General features: G+C 42.9%; 2 protein-coding genes across 6 annotated transcripts in view; one reads left to right on the top strand and one right to left on the bottom strand.

Annotated features, from left to right (window-relative positions):
* PTPRN (protein tyrosine phosphatase receptor type N) overlaps nt 1-16,661 on the top strand; it is a 47,004-nt gene extending 30,343 nt beyond the window's left edge. The window contains exons 13-23 of the mRNA XM_070956800.1: nt 477-689; nt 1,238-1,453; nt 2,094-2,241; nt 2,762-2,835; nt 5,265-5,342; nt 6,122-6,241; nt 7,086-7,252; nt 11,793-11,846; nt 12,993-13,057; nt 15,293-15,366; nt 15,757-16,661. Of these exons, the coding sequence (XP_070812901.1) occupies nt 477-689; nt 1,238-1,453; nt 2,094-2,241; nt 2,762-2,835; nt 5,265-5,342; nt 6,122-6,241; nt 7,086-7,252; nt 11,793-11,846; nt 12,993-13,057; nt 15,293-15,366; nt 15,757-15,828 (1,281 nt within the window). The 3' untranslated portion in view covers nt 15,829-16,661. The remainder of the gene's footprint in view (nt 1-476; nt 690-1,237; nt 1,454-2,093; nt 2,242-2,761; nt 2,836-5,264; nt 5,343-6,121; nt 6,242-7,085; nt 7,253-11,792; nt 11,847-12,992; nt 13,058-15,292; nt 15,367-15,756) is intronic.
* Nucleotides 16,662-17,935: 1,274 nt separating this feature from the next.
* Nucleotides 17,936-27,904, bottom strand: part of DNAJB2 (DnaJ heat shock protein family (Hsp40) member B2) — a 32,687-nt gene continuing 22,718 nt past the window's right edge. For 2 of the 5 annotated variants that reach the window (XM_070956494.1, XM_070956486.1), the window contains exons 7-10: nt 27,456-27,539; nt 26,158-26,263; nt 23,330-23,400; nt 20,462-22,250 (exon numbers count right to left, since the gene is read on the bottom strand). In XM_070956494.1, coding sequence (XP_070812595.1) covers nt 21,814-22,250; nt 23,330-23,400; nt 26,158-26,263; nt 27,456-27,539 — 698 coding nt within the window. In that variant the 3' untranslated portion in view covers nt 20,462-21,813. The other 3 variants (XR_011601330.1, XM_070956537.1, XM_070956557.1) reach the window with 3 other exon arrangements.

Genomic DNA, 27,904 nt, shown 5'->3' with positions numbered 1-27,904 from the left:
GACTTGAAACCAGGAGAAGAGGTGGGCCTCCTAAATAAATTGTTCACCTCCTAGCATGGAAGAAGAAGAAAGGCATTGGCTGCAAAATATGGAAAGCATAGAATGAGAATTCAGCAAAGGTTCCAGGTTTTAGTGATGGGGTGGAACAGAGCCTGAGGAGAGAACAGGTCAGCAGTGAGCAGTAGCAATTTTGATAAAGCTCCACAATACCAGGATGATGGAATGGCAACTAATAGCAAAGCATCTAGCTTAAACCAGTGATGGCTGTGACTGTTCAAATATGGTGGAACTACAATTGCCACTCCTCTTTTGCCCTGGGCCGTGCTGTGGCAGAGGCTGCTGGGAACTAGGGCCCAGCGACGTTTGAAGGGCTACCATCTCCCATCTTGGACTAGACCCTGTGCACCATCTGCCTTTGGTGGAGGTGCGTCCTTATTTATCCCAAGCTCACCTGTTCTATGCCTGTCTTTCCACAGCGCAATGAGGCTGCAACCTACCCGCATCCTGCCCATTTTGGCAACACTTTCCGCTCGGTGCTGCTCACTTTTGTGTTACTGGCCTGTGTGGCCGGCATCGTCATTGCTGCTGCTGTGGTCTTTTGTCTGCGCCAGCATGCCAAGCAGCGGGAGAAAGAGCGGTTGGCAGGGCTGGGGCCAGAGGGAGCGACTGACAGCACCTATGAATACCAGGTACCAGTGGGATTGACGGCAGGGAGGAGCTCTGACATCCCCAAGTCTGCCAAGATCACTCTACATGTAGCACCATTGTTCACCAGAAATCAGAGGCCGGGATGCCCAGCACCCTCCATTTAGTTACTGAAGCCATTCCTCCAAATTGACTGAGATTGCATAAGGGCCCCAAAGAAGCCCTAACCAGCTTAGCATATTATGCAGCGGTAGCCACTAAGGCTTTAACTGGTGTGATTAAGAGTGTTGGGTAAACGCATTCCTAAAACTGAAAGGCTCCAGCCTCTCTTTCAGTGCCAGAATACAAATGCAAGCTTCCTGGACAGATGGCTGCTAGGCATGGCTCCTAGCTCCTTGGGGAGGATTGAACTGAGGTGAACTCAGTTACGTCTTTATTTTCCTACTGTTTTTGCATCTCTGAGTGGAGGAATTAAGGATATTTGGATGATTGGAATGCTTTTAGCTCCGTCCAACTCCCTGCTTTTCTGATCTTTTGTCTGCTCTGAGTGACCATGTGCATGGTTGCTGTAGCTGGGTCATCTTTCCCACAGGAGCTCTGCCGACAGCACATGGCTGCCAAGTCCCTCTTTGGCCGTGCAGAAACCCCTCCGCCCCCTGCTCCTGCTGAAAACTCTCGTGTCAGCAGTGTCTCCTCGCAATTCAGCGATGCACCCCAGGCCAGTCCCAGCTCCCACAGCAGCACGCCATCTTGGTGTGAAGAGCCTGTGCAGTCCAACATGGATATCTCCACTGGACACATGATTCTGGTGAGGAGCACCCACACACTACAGATTTGTGCTGTTTGGACAGCTTGGCAGAGGTTTGCAAACTTGCCAGATGGAGCTTTACAGAAGACATAGATGCTTGGTGCCATTTTTGAAATGAAACACCAACTAAGTGGCCCCACTTAATCAACCACAGCTGACCTCAAAAGCTAAACAAGATTGGATCTGAGGATAGATTTGATTGGAGACCATGAGGGAATTCTAGAGAGAGGAGAGAATGGCCAGAGCAAAGTAGTTCCATATTACTGCCTGATGATTGCATGGTTGTATACGTGAGATCATCAAGAATTAAGACTTTCGGAGGCTTTACTTATTTCCTTTTTTTAGTGAAATTAAAACCTGGTAAATAAAACTCATCGTAAACTCAACATGGCTGGCTGGGGAATTCTGGGAGTTGAAGCCCACACATCTTAAAGATGCTGAGGTAAAAAACAGTGCCGTAGATTTTGACAGCAATGTGACAGTCATCAGATTTATTGAGATTGTCAGTTCTGGGAATTCAGTCCCCTAACATTTTGAAGGTATCAAGTCAGAAAATGCTTTCAATAGATCTCAGTAATCTCTTTGGGGGGAGGAAGATGGAGAGGTCCAGGATGTGACAACTGTTCTGTTGCCCCCACAGGCATATATGGAGGACCATCTACGTAATCGTGATAGGTTGGCTAAAGAGTGGCAAGCAATGTGTGCATACCAAGCAGAACCAAACACTTGTGATGCTGCCCAGCATGAAGCCAATGTCAAGAAGAACCGCAACCCAGATTATGTGCCCTGTGAGTCCATACAAGCACTGCCTATGGGCACTAAGGGATGTGATTGTCCCATTTTATTCCTGCTCCTTGCTGGCTTAGCAGAAGGCTTGGAGTGTGGCCAGTGCATGGTTCTACTGTGGTGGCTATAGGCCTGCGCTTAACTAGGCATTGGAGAAGGGAGTACAGCAAGATTGTGGTATATGGGACACCGGTATAAAATGGGCAGTACATTGAGTAGGGTCACATCAAAGAGCAGATAGAGCCATATTTTCTGACTTTCTCTGACGTGGGGTGGGTTGTTTTTTTCCTTAAATATGTTCAACCTATTTAAAGGGTAATAATGCTATTTTCATAAGCTTCCAATCTACAAATAGAGAGAAGCCACAGTCATATTACTGATTTTTTTTTTTTTTAAGAAATCCCAACCCGGAAATTCAACCTCATTTTGGAAAGAATTTGCAAGTCACATACAATTCTGGGGCTATGGATTTCTCCGGCCAGACTAGACCATCAGCTCCTTGTTTTTTTCTGTTGTTCCCAGATGACCACGCACGCATCAAGTTGAAAATGGAATGCAACCCATCGCGGAGTGACTTCATTAATGCCAGCCCCATTGTGAGTGATAGACACCCAAGTTCCTCTCCTTGCTAGTGCACTCCCTATCCAACCAAATGCTGCCTCACTGGCCCATTTTTTAAGAGGCTGCCTGTGCCATCTATCCTGCCAAGTTGAGAGCAGTCATTGCTCAGCTAGAAAGGACAGTCCCAAAGCACCCTCAGCCCTGCCACTTTGGATTAAATGTGCCACACTCATCATTTTTTTGAAGGTGTAATGCCATCTGTTCTTCAGCCATCAGCTCTACCTTCCGTTCCCAGGATGTATTTGTTAGCCAGGCCTCACAATTGTCTCTCACCTGCCTTTTAGAAGCAGATAGACTTTCTCACTTCTTGGTGTGAAGTCTTGCGGTTCCCAATTGGACAACTGATCCATTAAACTAGTCTCTCCTTTTTCAATCTGTCTGCATATTTTCTCACTTTAGAAAGATATTCTGTGTGTCTCGTTCTTCCTACCTTCCATCAAGGATATAAGATTTAAACAGTGTCTCTCTAAGAGCAGTGTTCCGTTAAGGGCAATAGGTGGGTGCTATTGGACATCATTTGTTTCTCTGGATCAGATGTTTTTCTCTCTCTTTTTCCTCTCCAAGCTGGCCATGATTATTTATTCTTCAGTCTAATTCATTCAAGTTCATCTTGATCATCTAGTTTGCTGCTTGTGGATAATTTAACTGTAGGCAATACCATTTCATAGTAATACATTGCACTTCTAATAACATAAAGTCAAGTTTGGTCGCTCTGTGGATCCATTGCAGTATCTTTTTTTTTTTTTTTATTGAAAAAGTTTTTCGAATACAAGTTTTTCCCCCTTTTCCTCCCTTCTTCCCTAACCCCCCCTCACCCCCCCCTGTGACTTCTTCTTCACAACAATAAACTAATTCATAATTAATTACATAATATTTTACCATGCCCTTACTCACTCCTCAAAATACTGACCCTTAGCATAGTGTTCTTATAACTCCGCTTTTCTCCGCTTTTCACAATCTACCCTTTTTCTCCTCCCCCAAACTTATAAAATATTATTATTATTACAACAACATGACCTTTACTTTTATATATATTAATTTAACATTTCAAAGCAGCCTTCTCCAAATTTAACATTTATTCAGTTCTATCCAATTCTTCCACTCCCCGAAATATATAACTTAAAAATCCTTTTTCTTAAACTAATCAATCACTAAACTAACCTATTTCAACCCAGTTTCCTGCAAGATTACCATGCACTACAATTCTAAATATAATCCACTGCCCACTCTGCTAAAATATACATATGTCTATATATACGTTCCATTTTATAAAAAAAAGAAAAGACAATAACTTTAAATGTATAATTCATTTAGTATCTTCTTTGATGTCTTTCCACTAGATTGTTAAATCCGTCATCCATAATAGGGTAACATAGCATCCTGGTGCAACAGTTTATTCAAAATCTTCAGTCATCTTCTGCCCCCATCAATAATAAATATCCTCATGTATATATAAAAGTAAAAACAACCACCCGAGTGACATTATAATTATATTCCATATAGTTGTAATTGTGGTTTTCATCAGGATTATAAATCCCCATCATCTTAGTGGGTAACAGCCAGATCTTCTGCATGCCCCAGCATGACTCTCTTGCCTTGTAACTCAAAATAGATATAATATATTTATCGGTAAAAGAAATCCAAAATAGATAGTTCAAATCCAACAGTGTAAGGCTCTTTCCACATCCCACATTGCAGTATCTTTATCCAGAATGAATTTGATAAGCAAAGTCAAATAACTACTCAATCAGATGTGTTCTACATCAACTTCCATAGCTCTTAAGAGATTCCTAGGTGTGTGCCCAAACACCTAGATCAGTGCTGGAGAACTTTTTTGGCACCAAGTGCCAAAATGGGACCACGCACACATGATTGTGCCCGCATTGTGGTAACTGGAAGAGCAGCCGCCCAGCACAGGCATTTTCTGGTTTCCAGTGCATGCATGCGTGCCATTCACCTGGTCTTCCGGTTTCTGCCGTGCATGTGCATGCGAAGACCAGCTGGCCTGTGTACACCGGAAACCGAAAGATGCCTGCGCTGGGCGACTGCTCTTCCAGTTATCAGAATGCAGGCGTACGCATGAAGTCCAGCTGGCCGCCGCGCCAAAATCCAGAAGAGCAACGGGTGACGGCTCACGTGCCCGGAGAGATGGCTCTGTTTACCACTTCCAGCATACGTGCCATAGGTTCGCCATCACGGATCTAGATGGTGATAGCAAATCTTTAATGTAGATTCATCTACAACTCATCCCCTTGAGCCTACTTTATCCAGTCTAATTCTCTTCTGTTCCTTCCCTTTTAGAATTCCCAGCTAGCATAGAAGAACTAGGAATTGAAGTCCATACTCATTCAAAGAGCACTAGGAGGAGGAAGGCTATTTTACTTCATACTCTGTTTCTTTGCAGATTGACCATGATCCACGGATGCCAGCATACATTGCAACACAAGGTCCATTGTCCCACACCATTGCTGATTTTTGGCAGGTAAGAGGGCCATGGAGATGTTTATTCTAAAAGGCTCACATTCCTGTGTTGCCTGATAGGGTATTTGGACTGATAGTCCCAAAGATGCTTTTTCCAAAAGGCAACTGGACTTTGTTTTTCCTTGACGATGTTTGGCATCTCATCCAAGAAGCTTCAGAACAAAGTCCAGTTGTCTTTTGAAAAAAGCACCTTTGGGAGAACAATGACTTGGATGACTGAGAATCTCAACAGACATTTGGACTGATATTTCTTTGGCACGGGGGTTCTATAATCCCTGGCAATATATTCAAAGCCTTTAGAAGAATGGCAGATAGACGATAAAGAGCATGGAGTCCATCTTCTCATTCTGAAACAAGGGCAGGATTGTGCTCCATGCCAACATATTGAAATACTACGGCTAGATCATCTCCAGTGGCAAACTCCTCAAAGCATGAATGTATGAATGTACAGTTTTATTTGAATTATGTTATGAATGAATAAGAAGTAACGCATCAGAAAGATAGACCATCACACTTGAGAAGCTGAGAAATTGCTGGGTTCCTCTCTTCCCATTTAGAATTTTATTAGACATACCCAATATATTTCCACACTGACTTTGCAGCCCAAGGAAATTTAAATGTCTGTGTTTGCTTTGTTTTAATTGGAGGCAGAGACATTCCATGAACTAGTCTCTTCCCTCTTTTCACATGTGGGATGGCATTTGCACTTCGTTCAATGTGGAGAAGTCGTACAGTACAGTATTATAATTGCTGAATCTCCTGCCTATCTCGTCTATGTAGATGGTATGGGAGAATGGCTGCACGGTCATTGTCATGCTCACCCCATTGGTGGAGGATGGCGTCAAACAGTGTGACCGCTATTGGCCCGATGAGGGATCCTCACTTTACCACATCTATGAGGTAAGGCTGACCAATTATGTCTTTGCAATGCTGAGCAAAAAGTGGCAAAGGTTCCTCCTCTTTCACTGTGGGGAAGTCACTGAGAAGAGGGCCATATCTGAGGTAGCAATGATGTCCTTTTCTGATGTACCTCCCAACAGTGTGAGCATTCTGCAGTTGGGCTAAACACAGCTGGGTGTGCAAATTAAACTCCTGTGGAAGATTAATGAAATTAATCTCATTCCTGTGCATACTTCATTTTCAGGCAATCCACAAAAAAAAAAACATGGAAATGTTCCTTCTCTTTCTCTTCCTCCCTAGACCCCACAGCCATCTATACAAACTGTGAAGCTTTCCTGAGCAATACAGCTCTTTTTTTACATTCAGTGTTGGGAGCCGGAAGTGGGATAATGTATCAAATTGTGAAAGTGCTACTCGCGATATGAAGAAAGCAGAAAAATGTTTATATCATTTGACGTTACATGGTTATCGAATCGCAGTGACTGGAATTCCCATTCTGTAGAAGAAGGGGATTGATTCAAAATGGCACACTGAATGGCCCACGACTAATTGAAAGATATCATCTTCAAAAGCAGTAGCCTCTGAATCCTGATAATGATCTAGATAAGCCATCGTGAATTCTGATTGTGGGCAGCAAAATTATGGGCACATGTTGCATCTATTATGCTCTAGCCTTATAAAAAAAAAGGCAGAAAAAGGCATTTTAACAGACCCAATACATTATCAAGTATTTAGAGAATAGCAGGAAAACAAGATGGCAGGATTTATTATGTGAAGGAGACTGCTGGCTGCAAGTATCCCATGCTTCTTCTCTCCCTTTCCAAATCCTGATATCTCCATTCAGGTGAACCTTGTCTCAGAGCACATCTGGTGTGAGGATTTCCTGGTGCGTAGTTTCTACTTGAAGAATGTGCACTCACAGGAGACACGGACTCTGACGCAATTTCACTTCCTCAGCTGGCCAGCAGAGGGCATTCCTACCACCACTCGGCCTCTCCTTGACTTCCGCAGGTAGGGAATATTGTCTTCCTATTGGGAACTGGGGAGCGGGGGGGGGGGGGAGAGAGGGACACATGATTTGTGGGGTGGGGACCTGACCGAGTTTCTGAAGATACTCCAGGCCCCATCGCTTATTTCCTTTTGCAAAACACAGTCAGGGAAAGAGTCCTGGGCAATATTAGGAGCCTTGCTATAAAATGAAAGCTGGCCGCAGAGACCGAAAACCCAAGGATTGGCCCACGACAGGCAGCAATGAGGCCTGTGTATTCTGACTAATTGAAAACAAGTAACCAGGAAGAGAAGCTGATTCCTTTCTTCTGAGGCAGGCATGCTTCAGTGAGCTTTGGAGAGAGTATGGCGATATGGATTTGGGGCTCTCTTCACCTAATATAAAGTGGAGGTTTGTTCTCTCCTCACCCACAATATCATCACAGTTTGATGCTGATTTTGCTTCACACCCCCTCTATTGCTTGCTTCCCAGAGAGCTCCCTCAAAGGCCCTTTTAGTAGCCTTTCTAGAGCCATGAAATACCTCACTCCCATCGCTGAAGTCTCATTCAATCACAGATTGCCATGGAAGCTCAGGGTGTGATTTCCTTTTAACCATCAGCAGCTGAAATAATAGCTTGATCTTTGCTGTCTTATGAATAGCTGGGCACTAGTTCTGCTGGAAGCCCCTGTAATAGCTAGAACACTTAAGCCCCCTGGGACCATGCATTGCAGTTAATTCAATTCTGCTTGGAAGTGGCAGTTGCTGTAGACCTGAGCAAAATCCAGCCTGGAGCCCTACAGGGTGGATAGATGTATGGCCCCTCATGCTAGGGAGATGGAGGTAGAAGATAAATCTGGTACTGTTGTTGTTTTTCACAGATGAAGAACTTTTGACTGCTCAGTTGTATGTAGTGTTTAAACGCTACTGCTGTTAGGCATCGCAAAACACCATACTAAACAAAGGCACTACATAGCAAGACTCAATAACACAACTCAAAGTGCCCTGTGTGATGTAGATGCTATGCCGCCACAATAATATAAGAGAAAAGGAACCTCAGAAAATCTTCATGTGGGGAGGCATAATTTGAATGTTATTTAGAAGGTTCTGCGAACAGGGAATGCTACGATAGAGGTAGTAGGTTGCAATACCGTTGCAGGATTCCTGCAAAATCACAAGAATAGCAATATTTGTCCCAATTGCTCCAGAAGCCTCTGATTATGCTAACTTTGAGAAACATATAAGACAAAGGAAGCTGAAAAAACATGATCAGGAATCGGAGAATTGGTTTATTCCGTTTTGTTTTTTTTTTAACCTAGAACAAAATGATGGCGTGATTGGTCTCATTAGATTCCTGTTTTCAAAACTATTCTAATCTCTTTTATTCCCTATCTTGTCCTTTCCAGGTACTCTCATAAACTCCTTCTCTTCTTGGATTCACCTGTTCCCCCCCTCCCCTCTCTGCCAGCAATTGGCTCAATACCTATGCAGGGGGGAGTTGGGATTGGGTGAGACGTAGCGTTGTTCTATCAGACAGCTGTTAAAAGAAGAACTCTGAAACATAATGTCACATCTGTGCATTGCAACAACTTAAAAATGTGCCATTCTGTGTATATGTGACTTTCAAGGCTTGGAAATCAATGGGCAGGCAAGGACCTCATGGCATGGAGGTACAATGGCTCCTTCTAAGCATTTGAGGAGCCCCAGGCACATACTCGGCAAATTAAAACCAGAGGATCTTCATTTAACTACTGTTTATCCCTCTTGGTACCTCTTCCTCTTAAGTCTTGGTTTGTGAAACATACACTATGGAGCAATGTTAGGTCTTTCTGACTGCATTGTACCACGCGCTCTCCCCTTCACCACCTCCTCTTCTCCTCCTCTTCCTTTCTCTTTCCTCTCTTCCTCACAGCTGCCAGTGTCATTTTTGTGATTTGCAGCTAGTAATCCTGGCCCAGTTGCATAGTCACAAAAGTGATCATTGGCTGCTGTGCCAGCGGCATGGAACAGGAGAGGGCCTGGGTTGCTGTTGTGTCCATTACCTGCTCTCTTGTCCTACTGAGTCTAAAGGGGAGATCCTGGTACTCTCCCTTATACAGATTTCCACTGGATAATAGTTAGGGATGAATGAAGGTTCAAAGCCATAGAGACAGACGTACCCTGAAAGCCTTGGATGGGTTTGTGTGGGCAAAAAATCCTGAAGTCTCCACCAACCCAGCTGTTAATCCGTGTAAAAGTGGAGTTGGTTGATTGCTCTTATAACCTACCAATCAGCAGCATGGGTAATTCAAAAACATGCATATATTTTCAGCTATTCACTGCTTATTTGGATGGTAGGTCTACAAATCACTCAAAAGACCATCTTTGAATTTGAAATTGGCATGCTGCACCAGAATTTAAGTATTTCTTCATCACAGTGCTCAAAAGATGTCACAACACTTAAACAATGTACAGTAGAACTAAGCCCCTCTTTCTCATCCTAGACCCTACTGTCCTAGAATAACCAGCAGCCAAACAACTTAAATATCACTTTCAAATATTTTTTTCGAGTTTCATTTAATATATATCATATGACTTGATATGGGTGAACGGACAACACCCAGGCAATACATGGGGGGAGGATTCTTCTGAGTAGGTAAAGATTTTTTCAGCCTGCTAGCAAAGAACACGATAGAAATATAGGGCGTGTGGTATCACAGAGTCACCGTGGGGTGAGCAGAATGTTCTGTCAGAGAATGTTCTGACTTCACAATGGGCCCTTCTGGTCTTGGAACAAGCAATGTTGAGCATTCTGGAAGTGATTCAACTGTAAAAGGTTTTACATACGCCTGATTACACCCACTGAGCTTTTAGATATTCTGACAGCCTGCGGAGAAGTCCACAAATAAATCATTAGCACCGTCATCAGCACTCTGATATTGAAATGGAACACCGCTCACTTAAATTGTGTTCATAATAAAGAAAACATTTAGCGAATTTCATGCCAACAACTTTACTGGTCTTCTGAACAATTTGTATGTATTAATTTTCACTTGTTACATACTGTATGTTAGGAGGAACGGTGAATAAACCACTTCCAAAATAATTACATCATGTTTTGCACACACAAAAAGTACAATAAGCTGTCATCAGTCAGACTAAATCCTTCCTGATGCATGCATTTGTAGTCCATTCAGTAGGGAAGTTCTTAGTTCTTCCTCCAAAGGCCTCCATTCAGCCCAGCTCCAGGGAAACGGATCTAGTTTGGATCTGAATTGTCAGAACATTATGAAAAGCAGATAAGAGTTATCCACTCATGCAGTCTTCCATTAAAGAAAGCTTTTAATAAGACACAGTGAAACCTTTTCAACTGGAGAAGCCAACTCTCCAGATAGGAAAAGAAGGTTATTTAGGGGGAGGGACTACAGGGGGAAAAAAGGGAAAACAAGCAGCCAGATAACCAAATTCCAAGTAAAATATATTAGGTTTGTGTTTGAATGCCATTTGGCAGGTTTTTCTTCTTTGCCTCTTTTGCCTTCCAATATTATAGAAAATGGAGGGTTTCTTTGGGACATGGAACAATACAACAATCAACCAAGAAAAATATTCCAACCCCTCCCCACCCTGTTGAAGGCATTGTCAGGTTTCACTACTTAGGCTATTGAATGGAAAGGATTAAACATATCAAATTTCAGGGAAATAATGGATGACTTCTGTCTCTTCAGACTTTTTGGCATGAAGTCATTTTGCTGGATTATTTAGGGGACACCATAATGCCCTGCCCCAAAATAGGAACTTATAACAAAAGATGATTGGTGAATAGAATGATTCACCTGTCATTTAGTACAGGAGCAAGTTACCGTACATATTGCTAGTCAAGAGCAATATTTTCTTTCTAATATGTTGGTAACCAAAGCCTGCAAACAAGATGTGACATAATGGTATCGTCATAAGAGAAGGGATCCGTATCATCAATCTTTTCTCTCCATTAGATAGTCATACAAAGAAGCACACACATTTTTTTTCCTAGGTATGTTTTGTTTTCCTCTGAGAATGAATGAGAAGTCACAAATCCATTCAGCTTGTTGACAAATTTCAGATGGTTCACAAAAATAAGATCACCTCACACATAGATTATTTACTCTCTTGACAATTTGGCATTTTCAAGTATTTCCAGTGTATAAATGGGTGCCTGTGTGATAAACTCAACTGAAAATCCACACTTGGTTTAGTTGGAAATAAACTGAACACTAGCATATGGTATATTTTGCCTTAGTTCCTTAGCCTCTTGTTGGATTTCAACCCTACACATAATTTGGCCATTTTAGGTATTGTTCCAGTTGCTCTGTCTTGATGATGCATGAATGTTTTCCAGGTGACTTTATAATGTTCCCCACACATGCAATTTTCATATGTTAGATTGCAACCTACCAGCTGTAAGTGAAATACTTTTCGTTTCCTGAATGTTTTCCTTGATGCTTGTTCCTGCTTGGCTGTTCAGGGTTAAGGGGGAGGGGGGGTTGATCCACATGGCTTTTCGCTGAGAGTTCACCTATCTGATTCCATCCTCTCATTATTCCGGCAGGAAGGTGAACAAATGCTACCGGGGCCGGTCATGCCCAATCGTCGTGCACTGCAGGTAATGACCTGGTCAGTAGGAATAATGGGGGAGAGCAACTAGGAGAAACTGAAGAGGATTGAACAAACGTCATAAGAAAAAAATGCTCTCCTTTGATGGACTTTTCAAGCACACACAAGGAATGTGAGATCTTTTGCCAGTGTGTGTGACAAGAATAAGAGTCCATTGGAGTTGGGAGCTAATACATTCAAATAAATAAATAAATAATGAAAAATATTGTGGCAAGGCAAGACAAAGAGCCAGCATCTTGTCCCTCACAGCAAATGCATTCCTCAAGTTCAAAAATCTGGTCAGGAAAAGGTTAACCTGCCATTCAGATTCATAAACATCCTTCGAAGAACTAAATAGCACTGTCAAAACTGAAGGCTGATTATTGAAGTTACAGCAGATCAGAAGATTTCTATGAGCCAGACCTTCCTCATGTTTGTTGTGGTCCGCCGGCAGCCTGCGGAGCTGGCAGCAGAGTCAGACAGTGGGAAGGTTGGGGAGGAACATGGGCCAGTCCTGGAGTCTGGGGAAGGCTCGGACGAGGGCTCTATGTCAGAGGCAGGGGGGGGGCAGGGCCATCTGGGAATTATGTGCTGCCTCTGGAGCCTCCAGTCAGACATCAGCGAGGCAGAGGAACAGGGGGAGTCTGTTCCCAGTGCGTGCATGTGCAGAGCTGCCAGAAGGCAAGAACAGTTAAGACAAAAGGGACGACTTGGGAGTAAGGCTTGGAGATGATTAGCCCCTGCCATAAGACAAGGAGGAGCAAGGGCACGTGAGCCTTTGCAGGAAGCAACTTTGTTCTGGTCGATTTAATTTCTGAAACTCCATTTTGACTCTGTGCTGTGTGTGGCCTTGCAAAGCTAATTGCCAATTAGGTCTTTGGCAGTGTGTCAAGGGAGATAAAGGTGGGTGCTTATCAGCCTTATCCTGAAGGACTGTGGCAGACTTCTATCAGACTCTTTACAATCTATTTGTGACTCATTACAGGCTGTGAATGAACATAATTCGCAGCCGTTGAAATAAAAAGAGGGTTTTTGGGACTAATTGTGTGCTTTTTACTGTCTCAGGAAGCCTAGGTCAGAATAATGTTGAATTTAGTGAAGATTATGTAGCCTGCTATTGTTTGAAACCTCAAGTGTGTTTCCTTGTCTTTTACAGTGATGGCGCAGGAAGGACTGGAACATACATTCTTATTGACATGGTTTTAAACCGAATGGCAAAAGGTGAGACGGTGGAAGGAAGAGACTTATATAAACCCATTTTCTGCAAACAGTCTGTCAATTCAACATAAGAAAGTCCAGTCTGGTGCAGCAGGCAAATGGCCTAGCTAGTCTGTTCCCATAGCAACAGGCCTTTGAGAAATCCAAAGCGAGATTACTAATTCCTGCTGTTGATAGCCGTATCCTGCCTTCTTAAAGCTACTCCAATTAATTGAGTTACTGCATCCTGCTGTAGTGGATAGTTTAACTATGTAAAGAAATATTTCTATTTACTTATCCACCCATTACTTAATTTCATGATGATTCCAGATTTTAGTTATTATAAGAGTCAACAAGCTTTCCCTCTGCATTCACATAATATATATGTACATGTTTCCATCATACTTTTCATTTTTCTAAGCTTAAAATCTCCCTTCACTGACATCATAAATATATTACTCCAGAGCTTTTTCTCTCAGTAGACCTGAATAATCTGTTATTTTAAAAAATTACAACCTCACTGCTCATTATTTTACATTTGGTTATTTAAGATTAACCAATCAACATGAACTCCACCATAGATCCTTTGAGATCCTTGAATCACAAAGACTGGTCATTATTCTTAGTATAGGTTTATGCTGCACGGCCAGTTGCTCATCCATAACTGATCACTCTCTTATTCTTTAATTGCTAATTTTGCTCAGGAAACTTTAGTGAGGAATATTAGCAAAAATCAAAAATAAAGTCAAATTCAGTTAATAATTTTTCCTCCCTATTTAATACACTGTGAAAGAACTCTCAAATAATATTTTATTTAATAGTGCGTACTATCAAACAGATGTTCAGGTTGGATTACGGTTTGGGTAGCTATGCAAGACTTTTCTGAATCCTCTTAAATTCTTTTTAATACTGAACATTACAGTGATAGAAAGTCTAAAACATTCATATTATTATGTTCTAATGCCGGAGTAGAGGTATTATTTTGACAAGAAAAGATTACATTCTCACTAATTGATTCTATGATCAGTTAGCTACACAATGAATGTCTCAGTGAAAGTTTTGGACCTTCAAAATCTAGCTTTTTTTAATTTGATGGAATTAGAAAATTACCATACTGCATGAAGAATATTATTGTACTTTTTTAAAAAAATATTTCATGAATTGAATCTTTTTTCTTGACTCCATCCACTTTTTGCAGCCCCTGATGTACTATTTAAGGTCAAGTCCAAATCCTCAACCCAAAGAAAATTGTACAACCTTAATTTAGGATATTCAGCAATACAACTTGTTACAATCAGAATAGTTTTTTCAGTCTATTTGAAAATACTTGAAATCATTTCGTAAGCACGTCTCTTTGGAGAACATTTTGTTTTTGTTGTCCTTAGAAATTCCTAATGTTAATAAATACATAAAATAAATATAAGAGCAACCTGAGCAGTAACAGCAATGATTTTTTGGAGTCCACATCAAATTTCTTCCTGGGAAGAATCTGCCCTTTTTAAAAATGTATATTTTGATATAATGCTCTTGAAATAGAAACGCCTCCTTCAATATTCCTTTCATAGTTCATTTCCCAAGATGTTGATTCCTTCCAATTGTTTATTTTCTTTTTCTTCCAACTAATATCTTTTTTTTCCCACAAGAGGCTAATTCTGTGTAACAACAACATGCTAAAGATCTTAGAAAGGCATTTGTCAAAAGCCTCTCTGCTTCTCTCAACTTTTTGCTGTCAACAAACTTGAAGAAATGAGTTCATTCTTTTAGAGATCATGCATACATTTTGTCCAGTAGACAAAGTAATGCCCCATTCCATATACTGGATAGCTCCTGTACCCTCCTCACTATCTTCATAAAGTAGGTATTTATTGATTTATGTAGCTGATTATTTACTAATTATTAAATTAGATTACATTTACTATTAAATCAGTTACTTACTACCTACTTAGCAAATACATGGAGTTATATATTGGCTGAAGTTCTTGTTACTGTAATTCTTTTTCCCTAGTTTGTCATACCAATTCCACAAGAGTGCAAATACAATGTACACTGCCATCATTAAATGGTCAGATCCCTTCAAATTACCCTTTGAAGGCCACATCTTTTCTATCTGCCATATACTCTACATTTGTTTTAACCTCTTCTGTGTCTACTCACATATTTTGAATGTGGAATTTATGCAGATACAAATATTCCCAAAGCCCCCATAGAACAGCTCTTATTCACCAATTTCTGATTTTTACCTCTTCACCTCTATACTAGGTGTGAAGGAGATAGATATTGCAGCCACCTTGGAGCATGTGAGGGACCAGAGACCAGGTGTGGTGCAGACTAAGGTACGTATTGATGCTTCCTTGCTCACAAGAATTCTGTGCAGTCCTCTTAATGGAAGAGCTGACTACTTAAGGGAATGTAGTCCAAAATAACAAACCAATGTCCCAGCTATTTATAAAAATATCAAATATTATCTTTAAGTGCATCATACTAGTCTGGGGGAAGAAGGAACCTCTCAACCAAGAAAGAAGAGAGACGGAGCATATGTTTAAAGGGTTCAAACTAAAGTTAAAGTGCTTTTTTAAAAAGAATAGTTAGATTATTAGAGGGGGTAGCATTTCTTCCTTCTAAGAGGGGGAAGCAGGGTAGAGAAAAGTAAAATGGGGACCCAAATCCTTGGTACTCTTGACTATGCCCATGCTACTTTACACACTTGGCTTTTGTATTCCCAGGACCAGTTTGAGTTTGCACTGACAGCCGTGGCAGAGGAAGTGAACGCCATCCTGAAGGCTCTGCCACAATGAAGTGTCTATTCAGCATACTCCAACTTGGTGATTCCCCAACCTGACCCTTTGCCTCTGCTGTTGCCGTGTTCTTGCCTGGGGTGTTTTCCCTTTACCATGTGTCATCTCCATGTGGTTCACCATGACTGCATTTAATTGCCCTGTGGAAATGTTGGCCCCTTGCCTACCTGCCCAATTGGATCTCATCCATCCAACATCCTATAACCCTCCTCATGCTGCTAAGGCCTACTCCACCCTGGTCTCTCTGGAAGCAGCCCTTGGTGGATAGAAGAGTTGGGTCCCTTTCTAGACAGCCAGGTCACCTCTAGTTGTGAGAGGATGTGACATGGAGCAATACAGGGGCTGCAGTCCAAAGCAGAGTTAGCCCGCCTTTTGAGATGCATTAAAGGCCAGTTTTCTGAAGTGCCTACTTTATGTTTACGGGCATTGGTCAAAGCAAGTAGATTTGCAGTGGGAGGGCTGTGGGCCCATTTCTCTTTTCTCTTCAGTATCCTGCTTAGCCCTAGTGCCCAAATGAATGAGTAGAAATGGTAATGCCTTAGCAGAAGCTAGGTTACATCAATTGCCAGTTTTCATCCTTCCATTCTTCCCTCTCTAAATTTCACCGTCTGATCCTGTGCCCACAGCAGGGGAAGAACTTACATGGCTTCTGCGCTCATTGTTGTCCCATTGTCGTCCTCCTTCTCTGTTTCCTGCAGGCCTGGAGCCAAGCCTAGTCACAACCATTTGCTCCCTTCCCTAAACGGAGGAAGGGAACGTCACAGGGAGATGGCCCTACAGCTGCTAATTGCTGTGTTGTCTCCCTACTTTCTCCTGAGTGTTACTTATCACAAAGAGACATTTCTAGAGAATCTAATTTTGTATTTGATGTGAATAAAGGTTTTGTGTCGCGTTTGTGCAGCTGCAGCCCAGCCTCCCCATCTTGTGTATAACCAGGCAGAACAAATGCATTGTCTGCTCATGCCAAAGGCTTTATAGATAACAACTTGGAGTGTCAGGTATTTTCCTGGAGGTAGAAGAATTAGCTCCAAAGGGCTGGCATGTAAAGGAGTCAGAGAGTTACGTGGTGTCAAAGGGTACAGTGGTATCCCAATCCTTGTTATGTGTGTGCCTGGGAATGGGTGTGGGTGTATTATGTACAAACACATATACATACACATTTAATTTTGAAATTCTTAAAAATACAATACGTCCTGCCTTTCTGTCTGCTGCCCTTTCAACAAGCAGAAGGAACACCAAGCAAGTTCTGTCTGTGGCTAAGCCTTTTCTGCTCACACTTTATCCCATCTATGCACTAGCCTTGCCATCTTTTCCTGCCTCTTTGGCTTGATCCCACCCACCCACCCCAGAATACATAGGCAGGGACACTTATGATCTGAACAGTCATGTTATTTTAAGTCTACAGGAAAACGCACAACACAGTTTCAAGTAAGTCCAATGAGAAAGAACGAACCCATCACCACCACCACCCCATATGCAACCATAGGATTATAACCTTGGGGAAGATACCTGTGGTCAGGAATCTGGGTGGGCGGATGGGAGATGGCAGACGGCCTTTTGTGAAATAGGTGGTTTGGCTCTGACCCTTAATTGCCAGGCTCTCTAGGAGCCCTTTTTTGCCATATCAAGCCTTGGGTGGATGCCTTTCAAGGATACCACTTTGTTTTCTGAGCATTCTGGGTATTACCAGTTGAAATTATTTTTTTGTAGTCTTTAAGCTGTTCAATATATTTTCACAAGGCAATTCCTCCAGCTAGTTTTATTCTTCAACCATGAAGCTCTAAGTAGCTCTTAAGGTGTATCTAAAGGTAAGTGTATAGGAGGCAATAACCCTAAACACCATGGAAGCAACCTTTTAAAGTATCCAACCCAGGCTTAATTTTATCTTCTGTTAAGAGGATAATAAATTAGAGGAGGTTAAAAAAAATGCCCTAAATACTACTGCACTTTGGGGAAATACAATGCTTGTCCTGTGTGGAAGCAGGCAGAATACCAAATGGGATAATTTGTTCTTTGAATAACCTGTCATCTATAGCCTTTTTATCGAACTTCAGAAAGATCAAAATAATTCCTTCCTAACCTCTTTCCAAACATTTCTGAGACAGCGTTAATTGCAAATAAGTTTATTGATAAATGTCTTCCATTTTTATACCAGGCCAGCACTCTGCATTACAAAAGAGACCAGATCCACTCCAAGTTACAGACATGTTGAATGGGGTTGTATTATCTGTAGTCATTATTTCAAGAGAATTTTGCTAGAAGGGTCGGAGGTGGGGGGGGCAGGATGAGCCACAGACCTAGCCCTCTCCTTGCTACCAAGAGAGTCTAACTTACTCTCTTTGCAGTGACTGGTCTGGAAGAGTCCTTGCTGCTCTAAGGGAGAAACTTGATGTCCAGCCCCTGGCTTTAGAGCAGCCTTGCCATGTGCTGGGACTGCAACTCCCACAATTCTCTTCATAGCAGGGCCATTGTGCTAGCTAGGAATTCTGGGAGTTCAGATATCATTCTGTATATGATTGCAGGTTGGGGGAAGGTGCCAAGGCTGCCTTTTGCACAACATGAGAGTCTACCCTGGTGCTTGAACAAAACTTTCTTTGTTCCCATTCATATGACTCTCCAAACACAAATGGTGTTTGTCTTGAGATCCATGTGTCCCTGGGCAGCTGAAGATGATGCTGCAGCCCATGCCGATGAGGAGATTCTGGCTTTCTTGACCCACCACTGCCTCTGTGGATAGACCATTCAAGACTACCCCCACTCTTCAGCCAGGCTCTCTTAAGAGGGCAATGAGCACCAGTGAAGAGTGCTCACAAGTATAAAAGGCCTTGGCTCTATGGAGCAGCAAGATAGCTACTTCTACATCAAACAGGCTGTAGCCTGCCTGAGCCAGTGAGTGCTACATGCTACGCAGCAGAAAGAATGAAGGGGAAATAAAAACACTCTGCACTTGCCAGTCCCCCCCGCAGGTTCAGGGAGAGAACAGAAAGTGAAGTCCAGGCCTGAGCAGCCTTCAACGAGAACGAATGCTGGAAAGGCAATCCCCATGGCTCTTCCAGACTCAGAACACACCTGGGGAAACAAGCAAGGAGACAGAGGAGGGGAAGGGAGAGAAAAATACAGACACCAAGTGAATTAGACAACAGTGAAAAGTGGGCAGCAGCCAGCAGTGTCTGTGCTGTGACATATTCCCCAAAGAAAAGGAGGGAGAGTACTTTAGCATCAAAACAGTTGTTGCAAGCCCCTGAGATCATGCAAGAACCACTCTGTTTTCAACTTTGGTATGGCGAGGGAGGAGTGCATTGGAGCATGCAAAATAAGGAATGTGAACCCCAGAAGAGTTGCTATTAATGAACTATTTGTGGTAAAGAAGATTCCCGCCTCTTTCTATTAGTCCTTATCTATTATTGATCATATTTGTTCTACCAAGACACTGTTGCAAAGGGAGTGGGGGTGGGTGGAAAGAAGACCGCAAGGCCTCCAAATCCTGCAATTGGCTTTCTCCAAATGAAGGAAATTAGAGATGTAGTTTACATTTAGATGCAAACTAGAGATAAGAACTTTTGCGGAGAGGAGCCTCATAATGAGCAAAGCAGTGAAACAGATTCACTCCACCTCACCCATATCTACTGCCTTTGCAGAGCTCACAATTTGCACACACACACACACACTCACCTCATTATTCATCTCAAGCTCACCCACCCCCAATCTTGGCTATATAATTTAGTAACATCATTATTAATATTTTGGAAGAGGTGTCAAAAATCTTTCCCAATTTATAGCAAATGTCTTCACTTGCTAAATCCCAATTTACTTTCTCTGCATCCGTGGATGGCATCAGAAACATTTAATGAAATATTTATTTTGACTCCACTTTGCTACCCTCGTACATTCTAGTCTTGCCTTCATAACAATATTGTCTGGGTGGCCTAACAGCAAAGGATAACCCAGCCAATTGATCCCTCATAAACATTTTTTCTTTCTCTGTCCTCCTCCCCCAACCTCTTGCCTCTTTGTCAGGATGGAAAGCAAAGCAAATAGGAACATAAGCACAGGGTAGTTGCACAGAGACAAGCAAGTTAAATGGCAGGCTGAGGCCCATAAAACAAAAAGACCAGGGTTGTGTATATTATATTTTCCCCAAGCAAATACACGTATCTGCAAAATAATACAGATAGCTGTAAATTGTCTTTGTTCTTGCCTTTACAAGGCATTTTTCAAAATAAACTTTAAAATTATAAATGGAGGTAAATAAATAAATAAGAACGGAAGGAAATCTCATAGAGGTACTGCAACCTGGAATTTTCTCTAAATGTTTTGAGAGGAATGGATCATCTTGGCCTATGTGTGTAGTCAAAGCCAAGGGTATTAGAAATATACACAGCCCTGCTGATGAATGGCTGTTTCAACTGATCAGGTAAAATAAACATTTGAGGGTTACCTGCAGGGAGGCAGCATGGAGGGGTGTCAGACAGAATATGCCTGTCCTTCAGGGTCTGTGGCATGGGAAGCACGGAAGGGAGGGATGGGCAGGTGAGCAGACAAGCGGCGGCGACAGTAGAGAAAGAAAGAGGGCACCAACAAGTTACATTCCTACATCAAGCATCCACCGAAGCCTTTTCCAGGGCCTGCCACCAAGGGTAGACAAAAGGAAAGAGAAAGGCAAAGGACTGCAAACCCACCAGATCCCATGCCTTCACCACCACCACCCCCAACCCCGACCCTTAGGCAGAAGATAATTGGAGGAGGAGGGGGCAGGGGAAGGAAATAGCAGGTACCAGATACCCACAAGCAATAGCTAAAGTGAGCAGTGAGTGAGTGGTGTCTGCAGGAAAAAGTGCCATGCCAATAAATAAAAAGATGTACAGCCTCTTTTAACTAGTGGTTTGATTTTAAGATCACAATTGCAAGCAGTGAAGTTATCTAAGATTCATTGCCCCCTGTACAGATAAAACATGGGACTATGACCCACAGTGGGAGATACCAGCCACCTGAATGGATCTGCATGGCAAATTTCTTGCTTTGGCTCCCTCCTCCCTCCACCTTTTGCTTGTCCTCCAAGACAAAACGTTCACAAACTGGGCTATTGGAAGACTGAAAACTGCCCATAGAGAACGGCTGCTCTGATTTTATAACATCCTGAAGTGTCTTTGAAGCAAAATTCTTTTGAGGTTTTAATCTCCTATATACTGTACATTACAACTCTGTCTGCACAATATGCTTAACTTGATGAGAAATTTAATCCATTTTTCAGGATTCACATGATGAGCTGGTGAAATGTGCTGGGCTCACACATAACACACTAAAGAAACCACAATTAGAATTAATCAAGTCTAATGTATGCTACTGCAGCCACTAGGTCCTTACTGATCTGGTTAAGCATTTTGTGCAAACACAACCAGACAGTTACTAGCTAAGGAAGGCACAGTTTTGGTAATAAGGGTGAGGAGAAGGTGGCAGAAAAAGGCCCCAACCCCTAAGTATGCCCTAGAATCATCCTCATTTAGGACAGGCCCAAACTGAGTCACTTCAACCAAATATTTAAAAAAACACCTGGGTTTTAAATATCACATTTTCTTCTCGTTACCCAGGGCTCAACTATAACAATAATCAAGGAGCAGCAGCCAATAACAATTCCCCAGGACAAATCTCTCTGGTACAGCAGAACAGCAAGGCCACGCAGTCAGACCATGCAGTAAGCCATGCAATAAAACAGCAAAATAGAGGGTGCAACCTGAATTTGTACAAGGAACCAGGGCTCTATAGCCCAGGAGATGCCTAGACAATCCCACCCACCCCCTTCGTGCCAAATTACACATACCAAGTTACAGAATCTGCTCCTGCCCTTTACTCAGTGGCACCAGCTCAATGACTGGATGGACCTGCAGGCTATCCTCTTAGTAACCAATCAGAGCCATCTTCAAGGTCCCACCCTCCATTGGCCAAGGTCCAGAGTGTACCAGCCAATGAAACACAGTCTTGGTGGGCTCACAGGAGGTGGCACTGAGTGTCCTTCTTCTTCTTAGGTGAAGGGTCTCTGGTTTTGCCCCTCCCCTTTCCGTCCCCTCCCACGGACCCTGCGGGGCTTTTGGATGGGCCACCCGCTTGGCTGTCCATGACAAGATTCCCTTGTGGCAATTGTGACTTTCCTTTGGATTGCTTTTTCGTGGGGCTTCTCGCACCTGCTCTGTGCTGGCTCTTGGCCTCCATCTCAGAAAGGCTGTAGGCCATAGCAAGCTGAAGATCCTCATCCTCTTCATCGCTGTCTGTGTACAGGATCACTGGGGAGGAGCTCGGGGATGGGCGCTTGGGCGCTGGGCGTTGAGGTGATGTCACCGGAGGAGATGCTGGCGGCCCACGGTTCGGTAGGGCTTGCTGCTCACGCCGGCTTAGTTCCAAGCCTAATGCCAAGTCATCTGGGATGCCTGCAAGGAACGTATTTTAGCCAATAGCTGGGGAAGTCATCCTCCAGTATCCCTTCGCCACCTCCACCATATATGTGCATACACCCACCTTGACACAGCATTAACCAGAAACTTCAGCAGCCCAGGAAACCTTTGCTGGATTACAATGCCTGAAATTCCCCAGCAAGTATAATTATGTGAGGTGATGTGTGCTGACATCCAATCTGTCAGGAAGACCCCAGATTTCTGCAGGTAGGCAGGCAGGCTTGGATTATATGATCTGCAGAATCTGCTGTGGCAGCTGTTTGGGTGGCTACTCAGGTAGTTTCCCCAGCACATGTGCTATACTCCCCAGACGTCCTCTAGCGCGCAATCCCAAATTCAGAGACAAAACGTTTGATCTAGTGGTTAGGGTACCAGGCTAGAAAGCAAGAGACCCTGGGTTCAAGTCCTGCCTTAACCATGAAACCAGCTGAGTGACTTTGGGCCAGCCACTCTCTCTTTCGCTCAGCCCAACTCATCTCACAGGGTTGTTGTCAGGAAAATAGAAGCTGGATATGATATTGAGTTATATGTCAAAATAAAAAAGGCAGGATTATAACAAACAAAAGGACTGATTTTAGAGGGGCAAAACAGGCACATTAACTTAAAAGTTTAATGCATGCTTTTTGCCCCATGCAATTATCCCAAAAGACCAATTCCAGTTTTGCTCACTTTGGGGACGTGGCTGTCCCTCCAGGCATTTGGGCCAAGAAGAGGTTAAGTTTGCTGAGCCAGCTATTTGTTTTATTGCAAGTTGTTTATAACCTCAGACATTTATTATTGGGATTGTTTTGTTTTAACTTTCTACACAGCCCAGAATGACTGCTGTGAAATGGGCAGTCATGGAAACCTTTTAAATATATCCATCAACTCTCTGTCACCCTAGAGGCCAAAAATATTATGCACTTCTTTAAAGAAGTTATTAAGGTATTCAGAGTTCTCTTCCTCTAAAGCAGTGTTTCTCAACTTCGGTAGCTTGAAGATGGGTGGACTTCAACTCCCAGAATCCCCCAGCCAGCGCTTCCAAGGTTGAGAAACACTGCTCTAAAGCTACTCACCATTAATCTGGATGGATTTCAGCTCTCCATCTTCTTCCACTTCTACCTTCTCTTGTCCATTTTCAATGATCCTAATAAATAGGAGAGAGGTTAAAAACTGAAGTTATTTCATGGGACAGCATATCTGCTTGCTTTGAGCCACGTTGAGTCCACGTAATAAATAAAACCAACTCAACATAGCTCAAAGCTGGTTGTTGTGCTATCTTCATGAAGTAACTTCACTGCTAATGAATAAACTAGTAATAAAGTTAAATAAAACACATCTGTGTCACTGCAATCTAATGGACTCTCAGCAGCTTACACAGAAAAAAACATACAAGGTATCCAATATAAAAATAAAAACGCAACAGCAGGTCTGAGAAGCAGATCTTGATTCATTCCCCTTGATTCATTCAAGGGGATTTACTCCTTTCTCTCTGCTCAGATTAAAGAAGCAACTCTAACACCAGCATATCATTGAAACCAGTGGTGGGTTCTAATCAGTTTTACCACCGATTTGCATCGTGCACGCGCTTTGCGCGCGATCACCAAACTTGCACTTTGCACAAGCACATTGAGAAAAAAAACAGCTGAGGCATGGCAATCCTCTCTGCCGCGCCTTACAGCTGACCAAAAAACAAACAAAATAAAGGTAGATAGAGCGCAGGGGCGGAGGGGGAGGGCCCATCTGACATTCAGAGCTCACCTATGAAGATTTCCACTACCGGGTCTCCCGAAACGGGGAGAACCAGTAGCAACCCACCACTGATTGAAACCCTACAACAGGGGTGTCAAACTTGTGTTGTCACATGACGTATCGGGACTTTTTTCCCCTTCGCTAAACCGGGCATGGGCATGGTCAGCGTGTGACACATCCGGTTCGCGGGCCACAAATTTGACAGCCCTGCCTTACAAGATACAAAAGTCTTCGGAGAAAGGCGGCATACAAGTTGAACAAATAAATAAATAAAATAAAATAAAATAAAAACTTCTAATTGCTGGTTAAAAATATGACCAATGCCAAAACACTGGAAAATAATTTCTTTGTGACTTTGTAATGCTGGCTAATAGGGTCAATTGCCTTAATTGAAAAACTTACTCAGAAGCTTGGAATGCCTTGTAATCATTGGTAAGCTTACCTCCTGCTTTGTGATCTAATGAGCCCTACAGTGGTTATTAAAAAAAAAAAACAATAAAAAAAAATGATGCCCTAAGAAAAGTTGGGCTGGGCAAAAAGCTGTCATGTCAGCATTCAGAAGCACACCTGAACTGTAAATGTATTTTTTTTTCAAGAGCAATTGCACCCAATACAGAATGGAATTCCCAGGGACTGTGTGGAAAATGTTACAGCACATCACACTTGTGTTAGAGACATGCAGTATTGAGGTCTAAAACAGGACAAGGGTATCGGCTCAAGTACACATCTTCCTGAGCCCATGCAGCTGTGTTTTGAGTAGGTTCCTTTATGCAGCAACTCACAGAAGTGGGTTGTGCCACATCCAAGCGCTCAATATTTTGGATTTGAATGCTGCACACCTCTAAGTAAACATTATATATAAACGGATGCACCTAAGGAAGAAACTATGTGCAATTCAGGTCTCCCCATCACTTTTCTTGTCTCTCCATTCCCTGCACTCCATAAGGTTTAATTCCCAAAATATTGACATTAAAAAAGTAAAATATTTGCAGGACAGCCCTTGATCAAGGCAATTGTCAGAGCCAACTCTGAAATACAGCTATATCCCAGTATCCAACAAGATTGGGCTAGATGGATATTGGTCCAAATCAATATGTACAATATGACCTGATACCACAGTGCACTAAAGCATAGTTTATTTAATCATTACTTAAAATGTAAAATATGGTTGGCTGAGAGCACAAAGCATTCTAAACTTAAATTGTTCAGGCCTCAAACACAATAAGCCACATTGTTTTTTTACTAGAATGGGTGAACAAGTCCGCATCTTACTGCAGGCTTTTTATACTGGGTGAGCAACAAGCCTCCACTATGGAAATGGGATGAGTTATATCAGGGGTGTCAAACTGGCAGCCCTCAGGCTGAATGCGTCATGCGCAGGCCACGCCCACCCCAGCTCTGCAAAATGAAAAAAAGTCACAATACATCACATGACAGCAACGTGACGCCTATGAGTTACATAATATGAAGCTCTTTAAGAGGAAGCAGAAATAAAACAGTAGAAATGAAGCAAAAAATGGTTAGGCTCCAGAAACATGATGAAAGAATGGGCCTGAATCAGGGGTGAAATGCTCCTGGTTCGGACCGGATCGCCTGATCCGGTAGCGATGGCGGCGGGTGGTTTGGAGAACCAGTAGCAAAAATCCCTGCCCTCCCGCATGCCCAGCTGAGCCGCGTCAGAGGCTTTTTAAAACTTTTACAAGCATTTTTTCTACAACCTCTTCGGCTGAAGAGGTTGTAGAAAAAAAATGCCTTTAAAAGCCTCTGACGATCCCAGCTGAGTTGCCTGATCGTCAGAGGCTTCTAAAAGCATTTTTTTCTGCAACCTCTTCGGCCGAAGAGGCTGTAGAAAAAATGCTTTTAAAAGTAAAAAAAAAAAAAAAAGTTGGCCATGCCCACCCAGTCACATTACACCCCCACCCCAACCCATGCCCACAGAACAGGTAGTAACAAATTTTAGATTTCACCCCTGGCCTGAACATCCTTGAAGAGGATCCCAAATCTGTTCTACACGACCAGACGTTGACAGAAAGGTAAACAAAGAACAAATCAGATTAAAATGCCCATCAAATACTAAGATACAAAGAGATTCACTGTCCAGATTGGGTGGCCCACCAAGGTGACAAATAAATAAATGGTAAGTTAAACTTACCTTTTGGTAGTGATGCGCTTGCCGTTGATGAACCTTGTTGAAGTGGAGACAGAGCGGAAGCCCATCCCTGCATTGAGCCCCGGACCAAGCGAAGTTGCGAAGAACTCTACAAGAGAGAGCACCAAAGTAATTTGCAAGGGCCGGCACAGCTGTTCCCGGAACCAAAGAAAAGGAAGTACTCCAGCAAGGGAACTGTTACTTTCGATACACAAAGCTTTATGTTGAGATTCCAGGATAGGCAAACAGGAAGGTTGGGGCTGTTACAAAGGCAAAAAGGCCTTAAAGCCATTAAGTAGCAACTGGCCGAGAAAGAAACTACAAATAGTCCTTGACTTACAACCATTCATTTAGTGACCATTAGAAGTTACCATGGCACTCAAATTGTGACTTATGACTGCTGCTCGCACTTATGATTGATGTACCATTCACATCGTCACATGATCAAAATTTGGGTGTTTGGCGACTGTATTTACAACAGCTGTAGTGTCCCATGGTCACATGACCACCATTTGTAACCTTCCCTGCTGGCTTCCGAAAAGCAAAGTGAGTAGGAAAAGTTGTATACGCTTAATGACTGCATGATTCACTTAACAACAATGGCAAAAAGGGTCACAAAATTGGATGCCATTTGTTTAACAACTGACTTGTTTAGCAATGGAAATCTTGATCCCTAAAGTGATCATGCATTGAGGACTTCCTACGTTCCAACTGTTCTTTTCTTACTGTTCTGACCTAGGCTTCCCCAAAAAGCACGAAGCAGAATCCTGGTCCCGACAAAACCCCTTTTATTAAACAAACAGTGAATTCCTCTCATTCACCTTCAGCAAAGTCTTTCAAGGGAGAATTTACAGTCACAGACCTTACCTGGCTTGGAGAGTTGCCAGGCCGATATCTTCAAAATTTGGCAAGGAGCCTCAGAGAATCAAAAATCAATTAGGCAAACTAATTGTCTCCTGCAAACTCCACTCCCCTTTCGCTATTCTTTTATTCCCTCTGTGAGAGGCCATTCATCGTCTACCTGTGGCCTTACTCCCAAGTCGACCCTTGTTCTTTAGCTGTTCCATTCATCTGGCAACTCTGCGCATGTGCACACTGGGAACAGGCTCCAGATGTTCGTCTGCCTCACTGATGTCTGACTATGAAGGTAGCTGATAACTGGCATCCAGCCCTGGCCCCCTCTCTGCCTCTGACCCAGAGCCCTCATCAGAGCCTTCCCCAGACTCATGTTCCTCCCCAACCTCCTCACTATTCGAATCTGTTGCCAGCTCCACTGGCCGCTGGCAGGCCACAACACTTACCCGATGATGCAGGAAAAGGGGAGAAGAAAGGCCCTGCTGCAGGATGCCGAGGTACAGGTCCACGTAAGTCTGCAAATGGATCATCTGGAACGAAACAAAGAGGTGGAAACATCTGCAGCTCTCAAGATATTCCACCACAGAGCAACCTCCTCAAGTTGTATCCAGGTCTAACCTGTGTTTCCTGGAATTAACTGCTCAGTCCTTATGGGAGTTAAGGTGAGTGAGAAGATTCCTCCACATTATAGGAAAAGGTAATCTAAATGATTAGTTTCCAAGAAGGAAAACAAGGAAAATATTCTCAATGCTTTTGGTCTAATCTTAGTCGATTTCTTTTTCTTTTCTTGATGAGCTGTGGTGGCACAGGGGTATTGCAGGCTAATTCAGCTCACAGCCAAGGTTTGATCCTCACTGGCTCAAGGTCGACTCAGCCTTCCACCCTTCCAAGGTGG

Source organism: Pituophis catenifer, unplaced genomic scaffold, assembly GCF_029215685.1.
Source record: "Pituophis catenifer annectens isolate HBS135680 unplaced genomic scaffold, rPitCat1.0.hap2 SCAF_1, whole genome shotgun sequence".
Lineage (NCBI taxonomy): Eukaryota > Metazoa > Chordata > Lepidosauria > Squamata > Colubridae > Pituophis > Pituophis catenifer.
This window is presented reverse-complemented; position numbering and strand designations above follow the sequence as displayed.